We start from the raw sequence: 9,790 nt of genomic DNA on the forward strand, positions 1-9,790 counted from the left end.
ATTTAATTCGTGGTCTTGTTTCATCATTGCATATTGCTGCTTGATTATAGCCAGTGTCTTTTAGTCCTTCCCTTTTTTCTAACAGTTGCATACCTTAACATAGTCAATAAATAATATATGTGATGCAGTGGTGTGCAATCAGATAAATATAATTTGAAGTAAGGTGTTTCTGACTCTTGCCAAGAAGTTTTTTTCCTGATACTGCCCAGTAAACCTACATGATATGATTGTATTTCTTGTTTCCTTGTTCCCTAATTGGAACCATAGTCTCACCTTTGCTTTGTGTCTCTACAGAATTTACAAGAGGAGAAGGAAAGGAAGTTGGAGTGCCTGCCCCCAGAGCCTTCCCCTGATGACCCTGAAAGTGTCAAAATCATTTTCAAATTACCCAATGATTCTCGAGTAGAGAGACGATTCCACTTTTCACAGTCTCTAACAGTAAGGACTGCCTCAACTGTGTGAAGTGTTAATGTCTGGGCTATAGATCTGAAAGCTTTTAAGGACTCTCAAGAATGTTGTTGGTTTATCTGCTGCTCTAATGAACAGAGGAGGAAGGGGGTAGAACAGAGAGTGAAGAGGGTACTGAATTATTGTAGGTTCCTTCAGGTCTAGCTGCCAACACAGAGCAGTTATTAAGATTCATTATGTCATGTTTGAGCTCTGCCAAGAAGAAAAGATACCTTACCAAGAAGTTCCACAGAAGACTCGGATGTTGGAGGTGGGAGACTCTCCTTTGCTGCTCGGCTTTCATTGGCTTCAGAATCCCATCAGCACCCCTTGCTGTGTAGAAAAGGCTCTATCCCCATGGCCCTAGAATGACTGGAATTACACAAGTGGATATAAGTGCATGTGCAGTTTTCATGCAGTTGTCACTGTTTGTTTCTTCTCAGGTTAACCCATAAGCCCCATGTAGTAGGGCTACATTGTATAGCTGGTGTCCATAGGTAAATAGTATTTGTCATTCCATAGGGATGTAGTTGGAGAAGGCGATGGCACCCCACTCCAGTACTCTTGCCTGGCAAATCCCATGGACAGAGGAGCCTGGTATGCTGTAGTCCATGGGGTTGCGAAGAGTCGGACACGACTGAGTGACTTCCCTTTCACTTTTCACTTTCATGCATTGGAGAAGGAAATGGCAACCCACTCCAATGTTCTTGCCTGGAGAATCCCAGGGACGGAGGAGCCTGGTGGGCTGCCGTCTATGGGGTCACACAGAGTTGGACACGACTAAAGTGACAGCAGGGATGTAGTTAAAAGCACAGACAGAGTCTTACAGAATGAGGAGCAAATTCTCATTGTTCTGTTGTTAATAGATGTCTCTCCTTGGTGAGTTTACTTAATCTCTACGCCTCAGTTTCTTCATCTGTAAAATGAGTATAATGGTCACTCTGTAGTAGGATAATTAGAATTAAGTTCGTATGTAAAGTACTTAACATTGTGCCTGGTTCATAGTAAACATTCAAATGCTATATTTTATGTTTTTTATCAGAAGGAATTATATTATATTTAGTGTTGGTATGTTGCCTTTATGTTTATATTGTGTTGGCATGTTGCCTTTCCAAATTTACAACCATACTATATTCTGCCATTTCCCTGATCCCTTGAAATAATCAGGAGTAAACTGCGTAATTGGACTTCCCATGGAGGCTCAGTGGTAAAGAATCCACCTACCAATGCAGGAGACTTGGGTTCAATGTCTAGGTCAGAAAGATCTCTTGGAGCAGGAAATGGCAAAACACCTCAGTATTCTTCTTGGGGAATCTCATGGACAGAGGAGCCTGACGGGCTAAAGTCCATGGGGTTGAAAAAGAGTCAGACATGACTTAGTGACTAAACAACAACAAACCGCATAATAGAAATGTGGCTGCTCTGTGGGTAGGTGAGGCTGGGTGGCACATTGATTACTTATTTCTGTTTAATTGGAGAACATTGAGCAAGTTACAGAATCTCTTAGAGGGCCTCAGATATATCGCAAATGTACAATGGAAATATGACTTGCCCTCTGATAACATTAAACTGAAGGTATTTTAGGCCCTGTGCTGGGTACCCTGTGAGTTATGCAGGTGAGTAAAGTTTGGTTCTGAAATTCACAGAGCTTGCTGACTACTAAGAATGTTAAGATGATTCAAAGAGCTAATTCACAGTAAAACGTTGTGAGGCATCCTGGTGAAATAAATAGCTTCTCCATTTTATTTCTCTCTCATTTATATACTGATTTATATGGAGGAAGGTACTCTTCATCCCTAACTTTGGGTATTTTATTTGGGAATAACATGAATGAGCCTCAAACAGGACCTACCATGTTGTAGATGGTTACTATATGTTCATTCCCTTGCCTTGATGTGTCTCCTAACTGCTGTTTTGTGTGTAGGTTTTAGCTTGCAACCATCTTGACTAACAGTTTCCCTGTAGTATGCCCAAGCTCTTCTGGAGCTTTTACTCCCCAAACTCTCATTACATATATGAAAAGCCTAACCAAAATTTGCTCTCCTCAGAGTTTTAGAGGAAAGTCTATTAGAATTGTGGAATAGAATAGACTTTTAGTTAAAGGGTAACCAACCAATTTGTTTTGTTAATAAATATTTAATCCTTGTAAGCCTTTAAAAAGGTTCACACTAAAAGTTATTTTAAAAAATAAAAACTAAGATGGAGAAATGAGGACAGGGCTCAAAGATAGGAAAGAAGTGTGACAGGAGGTATAGTGGCCCTGTTGGCTTTTCATTTAACATTCGTAGTGTTAATAGCAAGTAGCTGAAGAATGAGTTACAGTTTTTTAGTGCCCTCACAGACTGTGATCTTCCTGTGAATTCTACCCTCTATACATACTCTGGATGAGTGAATGTTACATGAAATGAACTGTTTGCACATGATACTCAACTCTTGACAGTGATTAAATGCTAGGATTAAAAAAAGGATAAAATGTACAAAAATCTCCAGCTTCTGTGAGTGGGCAGAAAAGTGGCACCTGACTTTCTCCTAAATAAATGCATATGAGAGAATCCAAATTAAACTCAGCCCAGAACTCATTTTTCTATCCATTACGAACCAAAAGGCACCTCTAGAGTGATTTTATGTGTTTCTTGATGGTTTTAGGGCATTGCCAGTGATAAAGAATGCCAGTGTTGTATTAGTGTTGAGTATTATCAAGCAGTGATTGAAAAAGGAGCAAGATGTTTTGCCCTTTTGTAAAACCCTTACTGGGTTCATACCAAGAATACTTGGTGCAAGTCTAACTGATGCATCTCAAGAAAAGAAAAGGAGAATGAATGTTAATGGAAATTGCAAAGACAGAAGGGAACTGAAAATTATTAAGGTTGACCAAAATATGAGAAATTTGTAAAATCATGAATGGATTAGATAAGAGAAAAATGAACTTACTCTTTAAATGGATTTGTAGCTATAGCCCCTTAAAAATTCTAAAGAGGTAAGTTTAAGTTAAGACAAACGCAGGAAGGACTGCTTCACCAAAAGGGAATATACTTATATGAGAGGTGGAATAAAAAGGAAATAGAAATAGATTTCCTCCAAAAAGTAAGTGTAACTTGAATAGAGTGTTCCTGATCTTTGTGAGGGACCTGAACGCAGTGTCCTTCATAGCACATCCCTTAGAGTCTTGTTAGAAATGGAATATGTGGGACTTCCCTGGTCTTCCAGTGCATGGGACATATGTTCAATCCCTGGTCTCAGAAGATCCCACATGCCAAGGAGCAACTAAGCCCGCGCACCACAACTGCTGAGCTCACACGCACTGCAATGAAAAGTTCCTATGTGCTACAGTGAAGATCCTGCATGCCACACCTAAGACTTGACACCACCAAATAAATACTTGTTTAAAAAACAAAAGGGACTTACCTGGTGGTCCAGTGGTTAAGACTTCATGCTCCCAACACAGGGGGCCTCGGTTCCATCCCTGGTCCGGGAAGTAGATGCTGCAACTGAAAGTTTGCATGCCTCAACTAAGAGTTCACGTTCCACAGCTAAGGATTCCACGTGCCACAACTAAAACCCAGCACAGCCAAATAAATATCTTTTAAAAAGAAATGGCATATGAGATGAATAGGACCATAGATCAGCCAGGGTGTGTATTCTTAATGGGTGGAGTTAAGAGAGAGGGGAAAATAAGAACTTACCTGTATCTTGTCAGAGCCAGACTAGAGTAAGAGGGCTTTCTCAGAGGAGAGGTCCACATGGAGGGTGCTGGTCCTGATCTCGATCAAGTTAAGGAGGTATCCACTTGTGGGGACACCCAGTGCAAAGAAGTCAGAGCCCAGGTGGCCTGGGAATGGAGTAGATATTAAAGCCAGAACCAGGTAAGGAGGGTGTACATTTGGAAAGAGGAATCAACTCTGAGCATTCAGCATATATAGAGGGAAATAAAGATACAGATGTGTATATGTATGTACACATTGCCTAGCTTTCTCCACAGAGTGTGCCTAGGAACATCAGCACCCCAGTAGCAGTGAACATACTTTTAGTACCTGGATCATGGTTTTTATTTATTTTCTTATTTTTTTCTTTCTTTGGCTACATCATGCAGCATGTAAGGTCTTAGTTCCCTAAGCAGGGATTGAACCCGTGCTCCTTGCAATGGAAACATGGAATCCTAACCACTGGTCCACCTAGAAATTCCCTAGGTCATGGTTTTTAAATGCCATTGTCCATTAGGAAGAACCAGGGAATGTCCCTGGTGGTCTAGAGGTAAAGAGTCCACCTGCCAATGCAGGGGACGTGGGTTCAGTCCCTGGTCCAGGAAGATCCCACATGCTGCAGAGCAACTAAGCCTGTGTGTTGTGCCGTAACTACTGAGCCTGAGTGCTGCAGCTACCGAAGCCCATGGGCCTAGAGCCTGTGCTCCACAACAAGAGAAGCCACTGCAGTGAGAGAGTAGCCTCCATTAGCCACAACAAAAGAAAGCCTGCATGTAGCAATGAAGACCAGTGCAACCAAAAATTTAAAAATTTTTTAAAAAGAATAATCAGGGCTCCTTGGAGAAATGGCTTATGAAAGTTAAGGGCTTTGATGGAAAATACAAGATTCGCCTGTAACACCTTGTGCCACAAAGCAAGAAATTATTCAGAGAACATCGGAGACAGGTCAGAAATACACAGAAGCCAGCTTCATTGGGCTTCTCAGACTCCATCAGAGACAGTTTGAGCATTAGAACCTATTGAATAAAATAGGGAAGCATGGCTCTATGTTAATAAATTGAAGAAAATTTGAGGAGCAGAATGTTCCTGGAGTTTCAGAGTACTTCCCCAAGAAATATTCCTTAGTTACAATGGAGAAAAGACTAAGAGTGAAGAGGCCTGGCAGGTCCCACCTTAATCAAGTGATCACAGTGGACATCATAGGTAATAGAGCAAATTGAAATTATACTCCACCTGAATAGTATGCATTGAGTAGATCACATCATTTCTATAACACTCCTGCTAAAGATGCATAACTGGAATTAATCATGAATAAACTTCAGATAAACAAATTAAGAGGCAAAATAACTGACCGGAAACCTTTAGTAGTGTCAGGGTTATGAAAGTTAAGGAAATCCTGAAAATTTGTTCCAGGCTAAAGGAACAGACTTAGGAGATGTGACAGCTACTAAATGCAACACACAATTCTAAACTGGATGCTTTTGCTCTAAAAGGCAACTGCCAGTACTTGAATGGAGCCTGAATGAAAATTTAATGTACATTTTTATAGTGTCAGTTAAGTTTCCTGATTTTGCAGGTTTTGTATTATGAAGGTAATTGCCCTTTTTGTAAAATATACACAAGTATTCTGGGATGATGGGACATTCAGTTGGTAGCTCACTTTCAGTTGGATTCAAAGAAAAAATACTATACCTATGCTTCTGACTTTTCTGTAACTCTTGACTATTCCTAAGTAAAAAATGTTTAGGGCTTCCCTGGTGGCTCAGTGATAAAGAACCCACCTGTCAATTGAAGAGATGTGGGTTCAACCCCTGGGTCAGAAAGACCCCTGGAGAAAGGAAATGGCAACCCACTCCAGTATTCTTGACTGGGAAATACCATGCACAGAGGAGCCTGGTGGGTGACAGTCCATGGGGTCTCAAAGACTAGGACTTACCAACTCAACAACAGCAAGGTTTGTTGTTTATATCAGACCAGTTTTCAAAGAAAGAAATGTATGAATTCATAGCAGGACTGGGTAACAAATCTCTTAAAAGAGCTTCCCTGCATTGCTCTGTGAAATGGATGGATTTTGAAATGAAATTTCAGTGTAATGCAGTAATTTTGTATCTCCAGGTCATCCTGGAGAGAGCTGGGGTGTATTTGATTTCATAGTTTTTGTGTGTGTATTTGTGTGTGTGTGTTTTCTCACTGCCCTTTTTCTCTGTGACCTCTGCAGGTAATCCACGACTTCTTATTCTCCTTGAAAGAAAGCCCTGAAAAGTTTCAGATCGAAGCCAATTTTCCCCGAAGGGTGCTGCCCTGCCTCCCTTCAGAGGAGTGGCCCAACCCCCCAACGCTGCAGGAGGCCGGACTCAGCCACACAGAAGTTCTCTTTGTTCAGGACCTAACAGACGAATGACACTTTTTCTTCCTCTTCTCTCCCACCCCAATCCCCAAAAGAAATGGAAAAAAAACAAAAACAAAAAAATAAGAGAGATTGATATTATTATTATTATAATACAATATTTTTTTTAAAGACTGCTGCATCCTAAGGAAGGATCAGAAACCATGCTGCCTGCAAGAGTCACCACCTGTGTGTGCACGCAAGGTTAGCAATGAACGTTCCCGCCGGCAAGCCCACCCTTCCCTACTCCCTCTGCACCACACACCTTCCAGTGAAAGGAGACTCTTCACCTCCAACCCAGCCAGTGTCCCAACTGGGGAAGGGCACATTCCCACTAGAGCTCATGCATTCTTGCTTTTATGGAAAATAAAAGTGAAAACCTTCATCAAACAGCTACTGCAGCGTCTCCTGAGGACTCGCTTCTCCCACCTCTAGAGAAGAGGGAAGAGAAGGCACAGGGCAGAGAGATGTTCCTTCAGCTTCCTACGATTTATGAATAATTTTAAATTTTTTTCTGTTGCTTTGTAATGACCAAAGGAATAAGGCTGACATATTTGTTTTCCTTAACATTATTTGATAAAGAGCCAGTTTTTAAACCCATGAATTTTTGCCCTGGGCTCTTCAGCCCACAAGAGTGTAATAAAGGTGCCCTGGGCTGGTTTGTGCTTATTTCTGCCATTGTCCCTCTCATGTTCCCAGAGAGGTTATTCTTTTTGGTCCAACTCTTGCTGTCCTTTCTTGCCACCTGTGCACCCCACTTGGGGCAATGGGAGGAAGTCCGGGTTTGTAGCCCTGCAAAGGTTGTGTATGTACCAATACACCCGTATATGTGGTATGAACTCCATGTAGATTTACCTATACATAAAACTGCAGCTTTTCCTTGGAATCTGGGTTAGGTGGTCATTATGGGGTCTGAACCAAAGGATGGCACTTCATTCCTGACATGTGCATGCCCTTTCTGCCCAGCCCTGAGCCTTCCTGAATTGCCAAGCTTGGTGCCTTTCCAAAGGACTAACAGGGCCTGTGAGGCAATCAACAGAACCATGTGAGAGGACCCTGCCTGTCTCCTTAGGAATGTGTGGTAGTGGTGGTTTAAAAGAAAGAACCATAGGCCTGAAGGAAGCCAAGACAGAACTCAGCCTCTGTAAACTGTTGGAAGGCACATTTCAGGTTTTGATGCAGCCACCTGCTGTGGAGACGAGTTTTTATCCTCTCTATTGCTGTTGAAGTAGTAGGGGTTTTTAGCCTCTGGATGTCTGTCTGTGGTTGAGTTTATGGTAGTGGGTACGTGGGTCAGACTGTGTCTTAGCATGAGCTGACAAGTATTCCAAAGTGTTCTGTGGTACACTGGTGTAGACTCAACATTGCAGCCTACTGAAGTTACCACAGTTCGCTAGCGTGTGGTGAGGCCAGGGGCTCATACCAAGGTCAAGCACAACTTGCTGGATTTGCAGTCTCCAGAGGCTTTCTCCTGCTTAGCTAAAACCTGAGGGCCGCCCTTGTAGGTTGCCTGACGTGGCTGCTGTTTTCTGCTGCCCCAGTGGTTGGCGTAAACACCCAGGGCCGGTGGGGAGCCCAGCAGGTGTCACCTGTGGGCCTTGAGAAGTTCGCAGTGGCCTTGGCACAAGTGTCTACAGCGCCATCTCCAGGAAAATGTAATCCCGCTCCTGGCTTCTGTCATCCTTCCACTTGGTTTCCTGCCATCCCATGACCAGACAATTGGGAAATTGCTGGCTGTTGCCATAAAATGTTATCTGAAGTGAATACCAGGATAAACCATGTTCTCCAGTCCACCTTATGTGAGAAGTTTGCTTCCTGCTGACAAGCACGCAGAGAGGAATTTTTTCAGTTAACTCAACCAACCTGCCTGCCTAGAATTTGCATTTCCCTGGCAGGACCTTTGCCAGGCTGGATGTACCAAGTATCTTTCCCACACCTCTGGGAAGTTGTACTTTTTTTGCCTAATAATTCAATCTGCATCTTCTTCTACAGTGTGCACTTTATGCCTCTTGCCTTTTGCTAACCGGTCCAGTGAAGGAGGTCCAGTGCCAGAGCATTAAAGTCCGTTTGTGTCAGTACAACTCTCAGGGTGGCCTGTCAATTTGCTTTGTTTTGTTTTTGTCTTTTTTTTTTTTTTTTAGCACTGCTTTACTCAGAGCAGTTCCTGTCTTCTTGCTGATCTAGACCTGCCACTCATCCCGCTCCTTTCCTCCATGAAAGATGCACATTTTGTCAATGCCAGTACAATCTGTATGTTATTCCCAAGGCCCTCTGGGAACTTGATGGGACCTTCAAGCGAGAAAACAGAGAAGCTGGTGATCCACAAGCATTTGCTCTTGTTTCCAAATTGCCTGATTATTTCATCTGTTTTCAAATGCCAGGTCATCAGCTAAACAGAAACACTTGTTTCCGGTTTTGTTCTGCACTTCCAAGCCTGAAGTTGTAGATTCGGCTGAATTTCCATAGGAAGTGACCAAGCAAAGATACCCAGTTGGAGTCAGTTGAATTTCTGCAGCCTCAGTTTTTTCTTCCACGCCTGCAGAATTTCCTGCAGCAAGTACTTCTTTCTCCTTGCTTTCACTATAATGTTTGGACAAAAAATGGCCAATGGAGAATACTTCTTTAAAAAAGAAAAACAAACTATAAACAAGCTAAAAAGAACCTAGAATCTTCAACTGAACAGTCATTATGAAAATTGCAAATGGTGCCAAGGCCAAGGAAAAAGTTACGGAAAATGACTATGGGAAGGAGTGATAACCCCCAGAATGCAATGATAACCCCCAGAACGCAAAGTCAGGGGAGTATTAATCTGGTGCTTGAAGAAGGAGCTCCACTTTAGAACTGGTTCTGTTTGTTTGTTTGTTTTTTTAAGGACTTGCGAGAGACGCAGCAACAAGAAATCCATCCACAAAGGATGCAGTGCCCCAACGTGTACTGCACCTGAATAAGTTACGTGATAATTTACTGAGGAAATCTAGTGTACTTTAAATTTTTTTCATAAAAGTTTACATTGTATTGTAGGTTAACATTAAATGTTTTATAACAAAATATTCATACCAAGTTGTGGGTCTTTCTGTCTGGGGGAGATGTGGTTCTGTCTGAAGGCAAGGTTGGAAAACATCAGGGAAGGGAATTTTGCCAAGAAGTAAGAGTCAAAAAGAAGCAGGGAGTTAAAATAGACCCATGATGTGTTCCTGTGAAAATGGCAGGTCAGGCAGTGAATAGAAAGCTGGCGGATCTGCGTTCAGATTGTGGT

The 9,790-nt window shown here is 42.2% G+C and overlaps 1 protein-coding gene across 4 annotated transcripts in view; it reads left to right on the forward strand.

The window, feature by feature from the left end:
* Positions 1 to 9,584, forward strand: part of FAF2 (Fas associated factor family member 2) — a 71,330-nt gene extending 61,746 nt beyond the window's left edge. For 3 of the 4 annotated variants that reach the window (XM_005209156.5, XM_005209155.5, XM_059888439.1), the window contains 2 exons: positions 295 to 438; positions 6,367 to 9,584. In XM_005209156.5, coding sequence (XP_005209213.1) covers positions 295 to 438; positions 6,367 to 6,549 — 327 coding nt within the window. In that variant the 3' untranslated portion in view covers positions 6,550 to 9,584. The remainder of the gene's footprint in view (positions 1 to 294; positions 439 to 6,366) is intronic. The other variant, NM_001077020.1, reaches the window with a different exon arrangement.
* Positions 9,585 to 9,790: the final 206 nt, after the last annotated feature.

This window comes from Bos taurus, chromosome 7 (assembly GCF_002263795.3).
Source record: "Bos taurus isolate L1 Dominette 01449 registration number 42190680 breed Hereford chromosome 7, ARS-UCD2.0, whole genome shotgun sequence".
In the NCBI taxonomy this organism is placed as follows: domain Eukaryota; kingdom Metazoa; phylum Chordata; class Mammalia; order Artiodactyla; family Bovidae; genus Bos; species Bos taurus.